Source organism: Thunnus albacares, chromosome 18 (assembly GCF_914725855.1).
Source record: "Thunnus albacares chromosome 18, fThuAlb1.1, whole genome shotgun sequence".
Lineage (NCBI taxonomy): Eukaryota > Metazoa > Chordata > Actinopteri > Scombriformes > Scombridae > Thunnus > Thunnus albacares.
The window spans coordinates 27237501-27256298 of record NC_058123.1 but is presented as its reverse complement, the minus strand read 5'-3'; the positions used below and the strand labels follow the sequence as shown (position 1 = coordinate 27256298).

The 18798-nt window shown below is 39.3% G+C and overlaps 1 protein-coding gene across 1 annotated transcript in view; it reads left to right on the top strand.

The window, feature by feature from the left end:
• Window positions 1–18798, top strand: part of dcc (DCC netrin 1 receptor) — a 196618-nt gene that overhangs the window by 27616 nt on the left and 150204 nt on the right. Inside the window, exons 6-7 of the mRNA XM_044334582.1 lie at window positions 12280–12434; window positions 13037–13157. Of these exons, the coding sequence (XP_044190517.1) occupies window positions 12280–12434; window positions 13037–13157 (276 nt within the window). The remainder of the gene's footprint in view (window positions 1–12279; window positions 12435–13036; window positions 13158–18798) is intronic.

Below are 18798 nucleotides of genomic sequence, written 5' to 3'. Positions count from 1 at the left end.
TCCTCTGAAGGTTATGATTTCATTCCATTTTTCAGCTTCACAATGTGTATCATATTTTTGAATTGTGAAATATTGTGCTACGGTGTATTGTTATGGTATTGTCATGGTGTTATAGTGTTGTTATAAGAGTGCCATAGTGATGTTATAGTAGATGTTACTGTTACAAAGTTATCATAGAGGTAATAATATAGATCTTATGCTTTATTTATAAGATTGTTGCTTGTTATAATGTATCATAAAGGTATTGTTGATATAGTGTTATGGTGGTGTTATAGTGATGTTGATGAAAAAGATCATGTTAAGGCAGTTCCTTGGATGACAATCAATAGACTCCACCGTCATGTCCCATTTGACAACCTTAAGTTGTAGTAAGACAAGGAAATGAAAAGGATACAGCAAAATGTTGACATGACATCAGTCAAAGACATATGAGTGTCAGTGCAACAGTTTCAAAGATCTTCTGTTGCTTATATTTAGTCTGTCAAAAGAGAACAACATAGCTCAAATATCTGTAAAGTTAAAGGTTAACTTTCAGCAGACAGTTGTTTCTTTAATACACTGATGTATTGAGGGGAAACAACATGTCAGTGTAGCCAACTTGAATGAGTGAGTCTGTCCTGCAGTGCAACCACTTCTGAGCTGAAGCTTTACATTTAAAATGAGAGTTCTTCTGTGTTAATTGAAACATCGCTAATGGCAGTTAATAACCCTAAATCACCAAACACACACACACACACACACAGACTGCTTCACAGCAGTAAAACACAGATTGGTTTAGTCTCTTTGGTCTGTGGTGATTGTCTCACTGCACTGTGGAATCATGAAGCACTTCTCCAGCAAAGACGACACACACACACACACACACCTCCTGGTTGTGGCCTGCGGGGTTCCTCTCCCGATTAATTACAGGCTCTATGAATTACTGTGGGTGTTTTAGAAAACATTTAACAAGCTGCCAAACTCCCCCACTGTGCCGCCGGCCGGCCTGCCATCACTCGCCCAAAAAAGACTGAACCATTGAGAGAAAGACATGAAAGAGAGAGAGGAGAGAGAGAGAGAGAGTGGGGGGCGGGGTCACAGAGCTCCTGCAGAGAGGGGGAAGTCTTCACTAATACAGAGGGAGGATTTCAGTCTGTCAATATGTTCACCAGTCCAGCCAGCACCGTAGCATTTCCACCCAATCAGGTTAGGTAAACTGCCAAAACTGCTCATCACTCTCAGATATTTCCCTCTGTGGATCCATGCTGGGTAAAAACACGGTGTCTTGGAAACTGTTTTTATCAGAAAAACTTGAATTTAATCAGAGGTATCTGGGGAAATTTGACACAGAAAGGTATCTCTTAAAACGTACGTCTGACATTTTGTAAAATCATCTTTTTTTTACCATTATATCATCATAAAATGATTTGAAACTGGGTTAAAAGGTCTTTGTCATCTACAGTCATCTACTTACAGAGTCAGTAGACTCTAGTAGGCTCAGGGTTTGAGTCCTTGTCAGCCCGTGCATAAAAAACAGCATTGATGCTGTTTTCTCCTGTGGGGGCCAAATTCCTGGATAGGCGGGCCTGGCCCCCCGGGGGTCTATCCAGAGTAACATCAGATCAAACTAGGCAGTGAAACTCTCAGTACAAGACTACAAACACACAAAGTGTTAAAATATATAAATACAAATGAAAAAAATGTAATTTCTGTGCGTCTAGTCAAGAGAATTGTCCAGGACTTGTTTAGCCTAGCTTCACACAAAGATTGAAAGCAAGGGGGAACAGCTAGCCTAGCTCTATCAAAAGTTTAGAAATCCACCTTCCAGCTATTAGAGAGCTGCCTTTACATGCTTCCTGAACTACTTCATCATCTTTTCATTGTTCTTCTTTCCTCGTGTTCTTCATTTCTTTCCTTATCCGTCCGCCCCTTCATATCTTCTTCCTTAAGGTTGAAGTTATAAAAAGCAATTTTTAAAAAGGCAGCATTTCATTTGATTAGATTAAATGAAACTTTCTGGTGCCTGTGGGGGGAAACTGAGTCACAGCTGGATCTGTTTGATGTCACTTTGGCCTCAATTTAACTTTAACATACTCCAGTGTGAAATATGAGTGTTCGATAATACAGGAGACAAGGGAGAAGCTGGTGTGATTCTGAAGGAGGACATTTATATGAGGGGTTTTACCAAATACAAAAACAGATCAGGTCAGATGTGTCTGGGGCAAGAGCGAGAATGTAAACACAGGAAGAAGGTCCTGAAGTAGGTCCACTGGCCAAATACAGCAGTACTACGCTGTGCTAGTCCAGGTCTGACCGCGAATCATTCTCTGGCTAGCTGCTAGCAACTCTTAAATTAGCTTATCTGCATCCCACTATGCAACGCACACCTGGCTATGGGAGCCATTTCTCTGGTGGAGTTCACCCAGTAGTCAGGTCGGATCGACGTTGGATCACATTCCCACCACAAAGAACCACTCCAGAGTTCATTTGGGACCAGACCAAGACCACCTACTCTAAAGGGTCTTAATGTGGTTGTTTTGGTCCATACCTGAGTGTGATTACTGTGTTCACACCTGCCCAAATGAATCGCATCAAATCAGAGTTCGATTTAACTGAACTAAAAGTGCAGGTGTGAAAACACCTTTAGACATTCAGCCAGGTTAATCCTGTATAGCTTTTAAATGAGATCATCAGTTTTCACCAGCATTGTTGTGCAGTGCTGGATAAATCTTGACTGATGTTACTCAGGTCTGAATCGTACCTCACGATCTGATATGTAAGCCTGGTGCTTTGAAACCCTTTATTGTCTAGACAGTAGGCAGGAAACTAAAGTAAGACCAGCGCAGCTCGTTGCATTTAACGGAGGTCTGTTGTGGACTAATGTGCACACCTGGCACACGGTCCATGTTAGTTCAGGCACTGTAACATCAATCCGTTAAATCAACATCTCTCTCTCTGTTTTCAGTTTTACCTCTTTCACAATTCATTAATCAACAAATCTTCTTAGTTAACAGCTACACAGTTGTGTACAAATCAACAACTGTTTAACATGTGTTCAACATCAAGCACAGAATATTTGAGGGACACAATCCTGCTTTCCATCAGCTTCTAATAATGGCTCGTCTCAAGAACGCAAATACAGATAGTAGCTTTGCATCACACCCCAAGTCCCATGATATGATTTAAGAAATACAATTTGCTTTCCTTCATCTTCTGTCTCTGATTCTGTCTTTCTTTCTGTCTCAGGACTCTAACCCTCAGTTAATCAGCGTTTCTTTATGAACTTGTTCGGTGTTACAGATTAAAGCGTCGCCGGCTCTTTGGTCACGTATGTTCAGACTGTTTAATCCGTCTCAGTCTGTCCAGCGTGCTGCTGCTGCTCATTTCTTTCTGCCTGATCACAGGTTTTTAATGCGCCCGCTGAGTCCAACCAGCCGACGAATCAAATCAACCTGACCCGTCCTTTGTCTCTTAAGCTTTGTAATCCAGGATTTGAACTCAATCAAGTCACAGAGGGGAAAAGGAAAAAGGACTTAACGTGACTTTTCAGTGTGACTCAACCCCCGAGAGGACCGACCTGCTCGGTATGTACTACTCATCGTGCTCTGTTTGAGCTCAAAGTCAACAGCTGATGATCAAAAAAAAAGGATTCACTACGTGTGACCTTGTGGAGAGACGTCTTCCTCAGCATGTCCTGGAGAAAACAAACGTCTCATGAAAGTGAAAAAAAAAAACGTGAGCTCATCAGTTACGGACATTTGTTCGTTTTTACCATCTGTCTCTCTCGGAGCTGCAGATTGTTTAGATGCTTGTGATGAATCTTGGGAGATCCCTGTTCCTTCTCGCCAGTCAGATTGCCATCCGTTTCGTCCTTGTTTGCCATCCTTAATCCTCCCATCTGTGGGTTCTTTTGTTTGGAAATTGATATTATGCTAAATAGATCTCACCGCTGGTTGGAGGTAATTTGAGAAGTGGTGTCATGCTGATGGGTTCTTCAGTTTTAGTGTCTTTTTTTCTACAAACTGAATTTAAAACGAATGTGTTTCCCTCCGTCCTTCCTTCTAAACCTCAACCGTCACGTGTCAGGCTGCAGTTTGTACTCAGCAGCTTGTCTGACCTTTGACCTCGCGTTGCTCTGTTAGTTTCCTCTTCGCTGTGATGTCACAGCATCTGTCAGCATCCTCCCTCCTTCTTCCTGCCTGTCTGTCCGCTGCGATTACCTTCACACCGGCTTCACCTGCTCGTCCGGACAGACAGTTCCAGCTGGGACCGACAGGTGAGGTCGGCCTCGGGTGTCTCATCCTGTGACTGCGTCTCTCAGCGGGACCACCGCCGTACTGATCTGACAGGATTTGGGTCAAGGCTTTCGGACAGAGAGCTAATTATCCATTATAAATATCCACTGTGTCATCCTGCTATGATGACCTCCGCTGCTGTCCAACTAAACTGCTGCTGGCAACCAGCTGGAAGTCTGTCTTCCTGCTGTGAGCTGCAGCTGAGGAAGAATTTGCCAAAAAAGCACAGCTGTCCTTCACTGCTGTGTTCAGACGACAGAGAACAACCAGTCAGACGTTTTTATTAGCGTTAAAAATGCAGTGTTAGTATTTAAAATGTTGTAAATTCTCAACAAAAGCTATTATCCACTGCATATATGGTACATTTCCACAGCACCAGTTCCACCAGTACAACAACAACATCGTCATATCATACTCAACACATCTACTGCTCTCAGTTTCTCCTTTTAACACAAACACTCACATTTCATTCTCACTTGCTTCTAATTGCCATTTTCCCCCCCATGAAATGCAACACTTCCTACAGATGTTTCATATTAAAAGTCTGCTGGAGAGATTATGCATTTTTAAAAGTGGCTAGAAGGCTTCAAAAAAACAGCAAAATAGAAGCGATTAGAGTTAATTATGAAATGAAAACAGTATTTTATTGTGCTATGGACCCCCCCATGAGTTGTATCCTTAATAAAATCTGAATTGAATTGTAAGCAAGAAAAGGAGAAGCAGAGCAGACTCAGGTACTGATGGAATTAGTTTCCTTGAAAATGTTGGAGAATCTACAAGTAAAACAGGAAATTCTACATAAAAGCTTGTTTAAGTTATTTCAAATTAAGGGCTGGTTCCCTGCAGTTGATTTATATAAAGGGCCTTTTATTTAACAATTTATAGGAATATTTTTTCCCTGATGTTTTGTCCCTCAGTGCTGCTGTAATCACTCGTCTCTGCTCTCTCTCTGATGAAAAATCCATTCACCTTAATTCTATTGAGAAATGAGATTTTACTGGTTTGATGGTCAGCGTCGGGTCAGCGGAGGATCAGAGGAGCAGGACTTAAATGATGTTAGATATTAAAAAAATAATCTTAAATGAATGTGTTTCAATTCCAGCAGCGTTGCATCGTCCCGCTGCGGTGTACTTTAGCATAGCACCGACGCCTAACAAGATTACTGCGAGTTTGATCTGTTTCAACTTAAACCCAGGTGTTAAATTATGGCGTTAAAACACCATTATTGATAATAAATCTGTGTTTTTTTCTGTTTTAACACTTTTATCTTAGTTTTTATTGCTACAGCCACGATATGAAAGTGTTGGACATGATTTAGCTAACCTGCAGACACCATCAGTTTCTCCATCGTTGCTCTCTAAACTTCTCCTGCTCTTACAGATCTGTTCCGGCCTGCGTCCAGATCTTGATTTGCAGATTGATTACTGCTTTGTGCTCACTCAGTAGTTTTATTGAGAAATGCAGACAGAAAGATCAGCATCTCTCGGTCTCAAGTCCTCTGTTTGTGCTGAAATGAATGGTTTCACTCGGTCTCCTCTGAGACCTGATGGTAATAAAGAGTCTCAGTTTGAAAAACAGTTATTTGTTTTCAGCGTTGTATGAAAATAAAACTGACAATGATTCAAAAAGTTTTCTAGTTTTCTCAACCGCATGAGACCGCAAGTTGATTTCCGCCACGTTTTGGAGGCAAATATTGTAAGTTTTACTTTACTCAAGTCATTTACTTTTGTCACCAGTCATTAATCAGGGACAGCACAACATCAATATGATGATTGTCAGATTAAACCAAATGCAAATTTTCATCTGCAGTTCCTGGGCTGGTTGATATTATACATTAAAACTTTGCATTATGTTGTTTTTTTCTTTGCTGATTAAGATGTAAAAAACTGACAGCGAGCATGAAAAAAACCAATGTCTTGTCACACAGCAACTTAAACCACCAAACTCTATGAAACGAGTAGAATCACCTCAGTCAGTGACAACATTAACATGCTGCTTACATGTTAATGCATAAAGAATAAGAATCTAACTATATATTATATAATAATAGAACACTGATATGTGCCATTCTGCATAATAAGTCATTTAAATTTTTATACTTTAAATTTGATTTAAATTACACTTGGCTGATAAAACTTTCATTCAAGTCAAATTTTAAATGCAAGACTTATAATGGAGCCATTTTACATTGTGCCACTTCTACTCACTGTGAATAAAACTTCTTAATACTTGAAAGTAATAATAAGGATATTTAAAGCTGTATATTTATATGTACGCTATATATATTAAAGGGGCACTCTGCTGATTTTACACATAACAATCAGTGAGCCAATGAAAACAATTTTATAATGTCTTCTGTGGCTTTGGAGGAACTGTCAAGCCTTAGAAAATAATCCTGATGATGTCACAGTGATGTCAACTTGTCTTGGGCTTAGACTTAAGCGATATTACACAAGAGGGTGTGCTTTACCGTCATTTACTTGCGCTTGCGCAGAGTTCCGTAAGCATCACTGTCGTGCCAACAATTAAGGTAAAGCACACCCTCGAGTGTAATATTGCGATTATACAACATTTAAAAGATATAACAAAATAAAAGATATAAACAAAATGCATTCATATTGTGAGGCAGTTCGCTCTAAAAATAAAAAACTTCTTGCTTGTGTTATCGCCGTTTCCATGGAAATACATGGGGTATGACTAATACCTGGAAAACAATCATTCACGTCAGTAGACTCCCATGTAATGAAACCTAGTTTACTACTCCAGCAAGTGGGTCGACCCTTAGTAACGACCTAGCAACAGACGATTTCTGGTCCCTGCTGACTCAGCTAGCCAACTTCAGCTAATGCTTTCTGGAGATCGCGGCATTTCCCAAACTGAATAAATACCTCACATATAAACACAAACTGCTTTGCTAGCTCAGTCTCATTGTAGCTAAGATATCTGCTGAAATTTTTTTTTCCCCATGGACAGATTTAGCTACTACGTCCGCAAACTTCAGACATTTTTAAGCTAGTAGCGCTGTGTCACCGGTACAGCTGATGGAGGATGCCGGAGTGGGAGCTGAGATATACTCTCAACTGAAGGGAAAATGTTTAAGTTTTGGTGTGTATGACAGTGCAGGGTAATGATAAAGAGTGCAGAAGGGTTCGGGTTTGCTGTCATGCTGATTTGAGCACGTTCTAAATGTTTTAAATTGTGTGTTGTATAATACATATTTAATGAATGCCTGCGGATCAAGTGAAATGATGCTATGCAATTATCCAGTGTCACTAGTGTCACTAGAGCTGCCTCAATTTTGACCGTTTGTTAAAATATGCATTCAGTATCAACTCTAGAGACTAGAGGTTTATTTGTCAGGAGAACCACACAAAGAGACAGGAGCTAAAATAACCTGTTTCAGAATGAGGCTGAACTGAGGGGCTGTGGAAGTATGAGATAAATAAAGTGACTGTAAGTCTAAATATTCCATTAGAGCCCCAGAATATAAATACAGACCTGGAAATATGCATGATACATCCCCTATAAGTTCGGTAACGGTGGACAGAATGTCTTTTGCCAGCCCGTTTTGCTGAGTTCCCGGCCCTCTATAGCTCTACACTCTTGAACGATAGTGGCTTTACAGTACGTTAACTCTTTGAGACATCATGTCCACAGTGAATGATAAGGTGTGAGTGTGTAGAGAGTCTCCATGGATGTACTTAATGACAGATAATTAGTGGTTAAGTGCAGATTGAAAGAGGCTGCTAACGAGTTTGTGTTCACGCGACGAGAACTGAGACTTTAACTCAGACTGAACGTGTGTGTGTGTGTGTGTGTGTGTGTGTGAATGCCCTTCACTGGGTGCTATCATCACAGAAGCACACACACACACACACAAACACACACACACAGCAGATGTTCATTGAAATGAACGATGGAGCTGATTTCCATTTGAATGCTGAGTGGAAGTTATTATGGTGCAGCTATAGAGAGGCAGCATCACTGATTTTGTGTGTGTGTGTGTTAAGTGTGTGTGTGCGCGCATGTGTGTAAGAGTAAGAGAGACAGAGAGATCATTCTTCCCTCACAGTTTTGAAACGGTCTCCATCACGTTTCATTAACAATTTCATTATTTTAACCGTTTTTTAGGAAATATTGTCAGTTATATTGTCAGTTACAAACAAGTAACTGTGCGCATCCAGACGAGGTAGAATCATGCTTGTTGTGTCTCGTGGAGGTCAGCTGGTTGTTGATGCATCTCATTAGCATGTGAATAGCCGCTCTCAGCTGTTTCCATCAGGAAGTAGAATTGTATTAACGCCGCGTCCTGCCTGTTGTCGCCGGCATCACAAAGAGCTGCCAGGAAACACAAATGCTTTTGTAAACACGTCTCCTCAGGTGACCAGGTAATCAGTGTTAAACTCGCAGGTGTGCAGTGACAAAAAAAAAAAAAAGGAGGAAAAAGCAGAAAAACATCCAAACAATCACTCTAGGAATTCCCCAAACACAACAAAGGCTGCTGGGTAATCGGTCGCAGAGCAGTCGTCTTCTATGACACCTAAGGGGAACTGCTGAGACGCACACACACACACACACAGCTTTTCCTGATCTAACTTCTGAGGAAATAGCTAGCTTTTCAACTGTTATGTAAAATAAAAAATAATGTAAGCTTTTTTTGACCCTTTGCACCCGTGGGACGCCATGTGCATCAAAAGTGAATCTACTTTGAAATCAAAGAAAACAAGATGCTCCTTAGAACAGCATGTGTAGTACTAGCCTAACTTGTCCCATATAGTGAATCTGCTTTAAGCCTATGAATTTAGGGAATTAAAAGCAAGTGCATACATCCGAGGGTTCAAAAGGTTAAAGAAGTGTTGTATCCCGCGGCAACGCACAAGGTTGCATAATAACCAAATAGATGAGAGATCATCTGTTCTATCAAAATAGATTGCGACCTTGTTTGTGACTACGGATCTCATCATTCAATACAATCGCTGGCGTGCCACTAGTCAGATGTTATCCCTTACATAACATCATCCCTTTCTTGTTAGTACAAAATAGTAGATTGGTTTGCATAAATAGAGTACTATATGTCTACTATCTGTTGTGTAAAAAATCATTTTGATTTTGGGGGTTTTTCCTATTCACTTCAACGCAGTCAAAGTTTTCTGGGAGTAGCGTCTAGCGGCTGAATTCACTGCAGTTCCGACTTCAGCGCTCAGCTGCGGAGGACCCCGCTAAGTTCATATCTGTTCTCCGGTGTCTCAGACTAATTCCTGGACACGTGTTGTAGTCTGTGTCATTTTGTGTATGGGTGTGTAGCTGCCGGTGTGTGGCGAAGCCGCAGCAGCTCTGAGTTTAAAGGAAATCGTTAGCTCTTAATTAGAGCATTACTGCAGTGATAAAGTTACACCTCCAGATAATGATATATTGATGGGAGACACGCATACACAACTCTACTCCCCTACTAACTTTCTACCTTTCCTCTCTTTCTATTTCTTTTTCTTTCTTTTATCCCTCTGTTACTCTCTGTTCTCTTTTTCTAACACCTTTCTCTCTCTTTCCTCATCCAACTCTTTTTTTTCTTTCTCTATATATCTGTTACTTTTCTACTCTTCACTTTCTCTTTCATTTCTTGCTTACTTCTGTTATTTCTCTTTCTTCTTATGTACATGTCTTTATTTCTCTGACCTTTCATTTCCACTCTGCCACCTGCTCATGTCTTTCTATAATCCTTTCTTTCTTTCTTTTTTTCTTTCTCCCATCCTTCTTTCCTTTCTTCTTCCAATATGTTCAACAGTCACATATGGATGTAATGTTATGATGTCCACATACTTTTGGCCCTGTATTGTATTTTTTATATATAACAGTGCTGTTGAAGCTTCAATGTGTGTGTGTCTGTTTGTTGACAGTGTAACGCTCCTGTGTGTGTGTGTGTGTGTGTTTGCTGACAGGATGGGTGTTTGTTGTCTCGGAGTGCTACATAAGGCCCTTCAGGCTTCGTACTCGTATCCGATGAGGCTCAAAATGGCTTCTGTCTCTCATCTCTGCTCTCGCAGTCATGAGCTGCTGCTGCATCTTCAACGACAACAGAGCTCAAACATGGCACACGCCTCACCCACTTTTTCTTCCTCTTTCTAGTCTAGTGAGTCTGTAGATGTTTTACCAGCAGTCATATGAGCTTGTACCTGAACATGTTTGAGTCTGTTTGCTGCTTCCTGCTATCACTTCATATCACGGCAGCTTAAACTCACTGTCACTGATCAGAGAGTCAGAGAGAGACTGCTGGTTCGCTTACCAAAGTTTGCCAAGTTGATAAGGTTTTAAAGTTTATTCCCCTGTAGCAGTCATTTCTGTGTTCTTATAGATGACTATAATTAAGCTATGTTGTTCTACACAATCTAAAACATGATCAAAATGTTAAACATAGACACGCCAAATAGGGATGTGCAGAGAGCTCAGTATTTGTATTTGTATCTGTATTTGTTGAGGCAGCAAAATTATTTGTATCTGTATCCGAATAAAAGTGGAAAGAGGCTTAAAAATCCTGTTTTTGTTTTTATTACGTTTTTAATTTTGTTGTTAAGTGTTACGTTAAGTGTTCATGGATAGACTACCTTATGACTAGCTAACAATTTTAAAAAAAAAAAATTTGTATGAAACAAATATTCGTAGAAAACCCATTATTTGTGCTTTGCCGAATAATGTATTTGTATTCGGGCACACCCCTAATGCCAAACCACGCTAAAAATGACTAATTCCTGCCTCCCAAAAACAAACCAAAACGTGCAATAATATATAAAATCTCTGCCATGCAAAACACATGCTAAACGGCTTCAAACCTGCTGCAATTGTAAAAACCAAATCTCACAGTCATGCTAAAAACATACCACTAATGCTAAAAAAGTTTGCTAAATTATCAACATGGCAGTGATGCTAAAAACATATTTAGCATCTTAACATCTTAGTTTTCTTTCATTTCCTCTACACGCAGCTTTAAACTGTGAATTAAACCATGAAGTTTTGGGTCATAAAACCAATACAATGAGCAAAAAGATGGTGAAACATTGTAGAGCTGACAGGAACTGCACAGTCAGGCAATAATCTTCTGTGAGTTTGTCACAGCGTTCACATATAGGTAGTCATTTAACCAGTTGGGAAAAAAATCATCTTATCTCTGTCTGACAGTATCATTCATATCATATTTAGTATCCTGTTGTTCCAGCTCTTCATTTAAGCTATGTAATGCTTACACTGAGTGAAATATTCATTATTACACCATTTCATCAAACAGAAATATTCTAGATGTCTTGTGCATCATTTAAGACACATTTTCTCTGAATTCAACTTGACACTTGGTATCTTTGAAAACTTTGGGACCTCAGCTAGAATGTCTAATAAAGTTATACGAGTTTTAATAAAGTTTTGGTGCACAGCATAAGTTTGTAATGACTTTCTCACCGGAGGGAGGATTGAGGAGGACAAATCCGTTTTACTTAAAATGAAATTGTTCATCAGTCCGTAAAAGTTCTTTTGAATTCACTGAACTTAGGAGGACCTAATGTACTATGAGCTCACGCTGATCAACCAAAAACCAAACTACCTGGTTAAATCAGTGACCTGTTGCTGCTGTGTTTCTCTAGTTAACGTGTCAGTTAAGATTTACGTGTAAATTTTCTCCTTTGCAAAATTAGCATCCACCCACATATAACCTGCATGAAAATGTCAAATGAATCTGCAGCCGACCGTGAGGTGATGAACATGTAATGATCCATGAAGGGTAATGAGAACAAACATATCAGCTCTTTAGTAATAAGCTGATGATTCTGAGTGTAATTGTGTTAATTATTTTGTAATTAACCGAGGTCGCTACAGAAACTTGCTAATGTGAAACACAAGCCTGAAGGAAAATAAAGTAGGAGAGATGCCGAACGTCAAGAACGAACAACAACAAATACAGTAACAACACTGCACAGGTGTTTCTCTTTTATTTATGATTGTCTGGTTTTATGTATTCCTGCAGTTCCTCCTCAGTTCCTGAACTACCCGACCAACACGTACGCCTACGAGTCCACTGACATCGAGCTGGAATGTGCCGTGACGGGAAACCCGCCGCCAACCGTCCGCTGGGTGAAGAACGGAGAGGAAGTCATCCCCAGCGACTACTTCCAGATAGTGGTGAGTCAAACAGAATCCAGAAACACACACACATTTTTCACAAGTTTCATTGATGGTAGTTTAACAGCAATCCAAAAAATGGCAAGTAGAGGCAATTTGAACTGAATGAAAGCAGAGAGCAGCAGAGTGGTGAGTAGGACATGACTGTTAGTGCTGTGGAAATGTACTTTATACTGAATTGAGCTGATAGAGTCTCCTCAGTGTTTATTACGGGGCCTTTATTAGGGCCTGCTTTTGGTTTGTTCATGCAAGCATTTGTGACTCTGTGTTATTCGCTCAGTTTATATTCAATAAATTACAGTAAACTCATAATATTATATCAATAATCCATGAAAAATGTATGAAACAACAATATCACCTCTATTACTGTATAATGATGAATGTTAGTTTACCACTGAGACTGTCAGTAATACAGTTTTGATAATCTGATCATCTGGATATCTCTCATAATCTGTAATCCCATAATCTGCTGTAAAGAGATACACAAAAACACATATGCCTTCACACAGTTTTTTTTTGTATAATGGTTTAATCCCAGTTTATCATGTTTTTTTTTAAATGTTTTCTTGACATGTTTTCTTGACATGTTTGTTGTTGTTCAGGATGGCAGTAACCTGCAGATTTTGGGTCTGGTGAAGTCAGATGAAGGATTTTATCAGTGTGTCGCTGAAAACTCTGCTGGCAGCTCGCAGGCGATGGCTCAACTGCTGCTGCGAGAGCCAGGTAGGAACCCCCACACACACACACACACACACACACACAGATAATAGATCTGATGTCCCTGTTGCTGCTCCTCAGTAAACACAATCTGCTGTCATCAACTTTCATCTTCATTTCTATAATGACATCATTTCATTATTTTTTGTACTTTTCCTACATTGTGTTGCAGTGAGCTCTGCAACGCTTCAGAGTTAGTTTTTACAGTAGAATCTTCTGTTTATCACCAAACAGACACTTGTAGCCACTATGGCTGCTGCTAACTGAACATGCATTCATAATTCTGTGTGAAGGGATGAATTACTCGTTAATCACTGGTTACATGATGTAATTTCAGATAGTTTATTGTTAACAAGATGATGAAGCATGATTTAAACCAATGTTAGTACAGCGCCACCACTTGTTCCTTCATGTATGTGTCGGTAAGAATGACACCACAACATTGTGACCATCAATAATGATGAAAACTGGAGCACAAGTTGCTCATTTGTGTGCACAAATTAGCAAATTGTAGAACACAAATGAATTAATTTCAGCATGATTTACTATTTTGTGCTTGATTTAAATAATAATCATTTGTATGCACAAATTTGAGAAAGAAAGTACCCCTGCTACCTGCCAGGCTCCATCTAATCATGACTTGTATCTCACAATTATTACTCATCACCTTATAATTTAAGAAACAACAAGGCTTAAGATCTTATGATTATCAGATAGTGTTCTCACAGTAAGTTTAAGTCATAATTCAATTATGGAAGTCATCATTATTTGTCAAAGAGGTAATAATTACAAATGAAGTTATTGAAGTCCTAATTATGTGTTACGGAAGTTATAATTACAAGTTATGAAGGTCATGATTACTAGTTAATTTATGGAGGTCATAATTTCAGATTATGGAATTACTATTCTTATTACACAGAAGTCATAATTAAGATTTTAAGGAGTTATTTGAGCCATAATTATGAATTATGGAAGTCATAGTTACAAGTTTAAGGAATTATAACTATGAATCAAATTACAGAAGTTAGGATTACGTGGTCAAGTTGTAGAAGTCACAACTACAAGTTTAAAGAGGTTATAATTTTGTGTTATGGAAGTTTTAATTATGAGTTATGTTATGAATTTCATAATTACAAGTTATAGAAGTCATAATTGCAGTAAGAGGAGTTGTACTTATATTACTAATGTAAGTCCTATTAAAAGTTATGGAAGTCATAAATACAGTTACAGAAGTCATAATTCAAAAATATGGAAGTCATAACTGTGAACCATGGAAGAAAAAAAAGGTCTTTTTTTTCTTTGATGAATGCAGTTGGCTAGCTCTGTCGCAGCTGAACAGTTTGAGAAGTTTGAGCTTAAAATTCTTGTTTTTAGTTGAATATGTATGAATGTGTGTGTACAGTCCTACCACATGTACCACCATATTTTAATGACATCACAAGATGGTTGCTGAATCCACCTGAGTTTGACATCGAACAGCGATTCACTGAAGTTTTCCCAGCAGGAAGCGGTCTGGTCTGATGTTCAGTTTATTAGTAATCAGATCACAGCTGAGAGAACAACAGGAGTCGACAGGTTTTGGCAAAGTCTTTGTTTTATGTTGTTGTTTGTGTCAGGGTTAAAATTCAGTTAGTCTTGTGGTCTGACAGCAGCAGTTACTACCATTTGACATGCACGCACACACACACACACACACACAGATATGAAGATGTGAACAGCTCAGCCGGTCTGCAGAACACCTGAGTCAGCACAATAGAATCACTCTGCATCTAAATGGACCAGTGGCTCTGTGTGCGGTTGTGTGTGTGTGTGAGGATTTAAAGGGGCAGTAGACATTGAGTACAGTTATAGTCACAGTGTGTATTATTGTGGTTGTGTGCGGGATATGTGTGCTCATGTAAAGCGTTGATGCAGGTTTCTGATCGCAGTCTGCTGTCAGCAGTCTTCAACTGGAGTCAGACAATGTCAGCAAAACAAAAACATACATGGTAACAGCAAAAACAGACAATATTGTCTTTGTGGCTGTATTTTTAGTATTTCAGTCCGAAAGGAGCACACAGCTTTATCTATTGGAGATAAAGCCAGGCCTTTATCAGTTACATACATTCTGTTTTATACTGTATGTTATCATTTCAGTTTAACTTGCTATTGCTGCTGTTTGCTGTCAATAAGATACCATACATTACAACCAACTAACTAACTGATATACTAGTTGTCCCCACAGCTGACAAAGATACTCCTCAGATATCTGTCTAGCTTACTAAAAACATTACATATTAACTAATAATTAACTAACCACCTTGCTAACTTAATGCACTAGACAGCTAACTAACCTATATATATATATATATATATATATATATATATATATATATATATATATATATATATATATATATATATATATATATATATATATATGTGTGTGTGTGTATATATCAGATAATGAGGTAAACATATGTAGCAGTAATCTCTGTGAGCATAAAGCACCAGCTTCAGACTGCTCTGAACGCCCAGTTTCCAACAGTTTTTTCTACTTTCAGCCTGAGCTGATGTCAGCTGATGATGTATTTCTTCATAAAGACATCTACTCCACTCACAGTGCGCAAGTTCACTGCTCTGCTCCACTAACATGAGTTAGTGTTTTTCCATTACACAGCACAGCAAAGTAAAATATGTAGTTTACTTGTTAAAGGTGTGCTGGTCATTTGCAGCTCTTCATCAAACATCATCATCACTGTGGCTGTTTCTGCTTATACTGTTCCTCCCTGCATTATGTCTAACTGATCTGCTCAACAAAGAGCTCCACATATCTCCAGATGTTGTTGTGTTGACTGTTTTAGCGCCGCTAATGAAGCTCCGCTCATTGGATGAGGAACACGTTTAATTTCTTGTAAGTTCTTCACAATAAAAGTCCCCCGTTATTTAGCCATTTAAAAGCTTTTATTTTGAAGCAGTGAAACAAGAAATGTTGGGTTTGCATCAGCAATAACTTCACATAACTCTGATATGTGCTACCCCCAGCAGGCTTCTGCAAAGCTGCCATTCGGAACAGTGTGAGCTCATCAAGAGGGGGGCCTTAAAGAGACAGGAGCTAAAACTGCCTGTTAGAGACAGAGGCTGAACTGAGACGCTGCATAAAGAGCCAGTACGAGAAAAATAAGTTTTTTTAACTATGGCAGGCAAAGCTACTCTAGTGGAGTCCAAAAACAAAAATATAGAGCTGGAAATGAGCATAATAGGTCCCCTTTAACAATACCTGCAACTGCAAATCTTTATTAACCTGGCCTTTGTTTCTTTGTTTCTGTCTTTCTTTCTTTCTTTCTTTCTTTCTTTCTTTCTTTCTTTCTTTCTTTCTTTCTTTCTTTCTTTCTTTCTTTCTTTCTTTCTTTCTCTTTCTCTCTCTCTTTCTTCCATCCTTCCTCTCTCTGTCTCTGCTTTAATCACTGTTCAGTGTGTTGCTTCTCCCCTGAGCCACCGCACAGATGGCAACACACACACACAAACACACACACACAAACACACACACACACACACAGGCAGTAAGAGGGTCAGATGGTTGGTGTTATCGCTTGGTTACAATCGCCACGGGAACCGAGCATCCCAGCAGGCTCACAGCGGCCAATCAGACATTCCCATGAGAAATCATGGCGGGTGTGTGTGTGTGTGTGATTGTCAGCATACCACCTTGTTACCCTTGACGATGCCAGGCCTCTTGATCCTTGGAGTGACTCTTCACACAGGCGCACACACACACACGCACACACACACACAGGCACACACACAATATTATGTGATAGTTTTCTTCTCTCACATACTTGACATCTATCTAACATTTAAATCTTTCACTCAGGTAAAATTCCAACACACACGGATGGAAACAGAAATGGAAGTAGTGGTTTTCTGTGGCTAACTTGCCCAGTAAGAGGAGAATGACATGTTTAGGCATTTTAATGTGGAGAAACAATTTTAAACTGTTTTAATTTTCAGAAACAAGCATGTTTTTACTCCAAAACTGCATTTTAGAATGTAGCTTGCTTACTGTAGACATAGTCTCAGGTCTCTACAGTGATGGGAGAGACATTCAGACAGATTTTTGTATTTAAATAATGTTAGCTAGCTTATGATAGCATTACTGCAGCTAACCAGCACACTAGGTAATGTAGCTTTTAGGAGGCTATGTTGGCTATTTGGAGTCAGAAAAACAAGCAGAAAACAGTTATATTCACTCTCCTTTTAGCTCTGATTTGGTCTCCACCAGTACTGGGAAAATATTTGGCTCTTTAGCTGCTAAATGCTTCACTGTGTTCACCAGCTAGCCACTAACTTGTAACTCTATGTGGTGTTTGGTGCTGGACAGCTACTGTATGTAGGTTTATTTATTAAAGCTCATTTGCTGAAAAAAGCAAACAAGTTGTTGAGAGACTGAACCCGTAAATGTGCTATTAAACCAAAACCTTGAGCTAAATGAGGTTAAAAAGCTCTGTAAGTCGATTTACAGAAGTAATAACTCTTAAATCAACACATCCGTCCCATCAACATGACAAACATTAAGCTAACCGCTCCTAGCTAGTCCGCTATCACAACTTCTGTGTCATCTGAAAATGACATTGGACGTATACTTCACCACAGATTGGTTTGAGAAAAATTCAAGGGCAAAGTTTTATTGACTTTTTCTTTTTCAAGTTAATGAAAATGTTTTTTGTGTGTGAGTGTGTAGTCTGGTGTGTCTGACAGAGACAGAAAGAGGCTGATGGTTTGTATGTTTGGAGTGTATGTTAATGTATTCATACATGAGTTTGAAAGACATTACCCCCCATCTCCCTCTCTCTCTCTCTCTCTGTGTTTTACAGTCTCCTCATTCCTCTCTCGCCCCCTCCGCATTGCAGTCTCATTTAAAACCTGGTCTGGATCTGACCCTGAAGCTGGATCAGGATTTAAACCTCAGGCCACTAATCTGTTGTCTCTTTGATCTCATCTTGTCCTCCTGAACCTCCCGTCTCTTTCATCTGTCTTGGTTTTCTCTGTTTTCCTCCAAACAACTTTTTCTTCTTCAGCTTTATTTCTCTCACCTCTCCATCCTACTTCTTCTTCTTCTTCTTCATCATCATCTCTTTTCTTTTGTTTCAGCAGTCAGAAAGTGATCCAGGACGACCGACCTCTTGCACTTGATTTTCTTTTTTGTTGTTGTTTCTTTGAGCTTGTTTCTTGAGCTCTTCAACCCAATTTTATCAAACATCTCAAGACAGAATGTGGTGTCTGAATTGCAAATGTCTGAGTTGTTGACTGCTTGAAGGTCAGAACACACACACACACACACGGACTGCCGTTCACTTTTTCTATCCATCCATCTTTATCCCCATCTTTATTTTCCATCTGTCCCATTCTCTCTTTCTTTCTGTCTTTTTTTCTTTCCCTTCCCTCCACTCTTAAACCTTTCTGTTACTCTCCTGCCTTCTCTCATTATTCCTTCCTTTTTTGTTCACTTCTTCTTTTGTTACTTGGTCTCTTGTTTTTTTTGTGTGTGTGTTTTCCATCTGTTCTCGTTGTTTTCCCAGGTTCAGATTTTCATTATTCCCTCTCCTCTTTTTTTTTTCTAATTGGTTCTTTTGTTCTTTAATGGTTTCCGTCCTTCCTTATTTGTCTT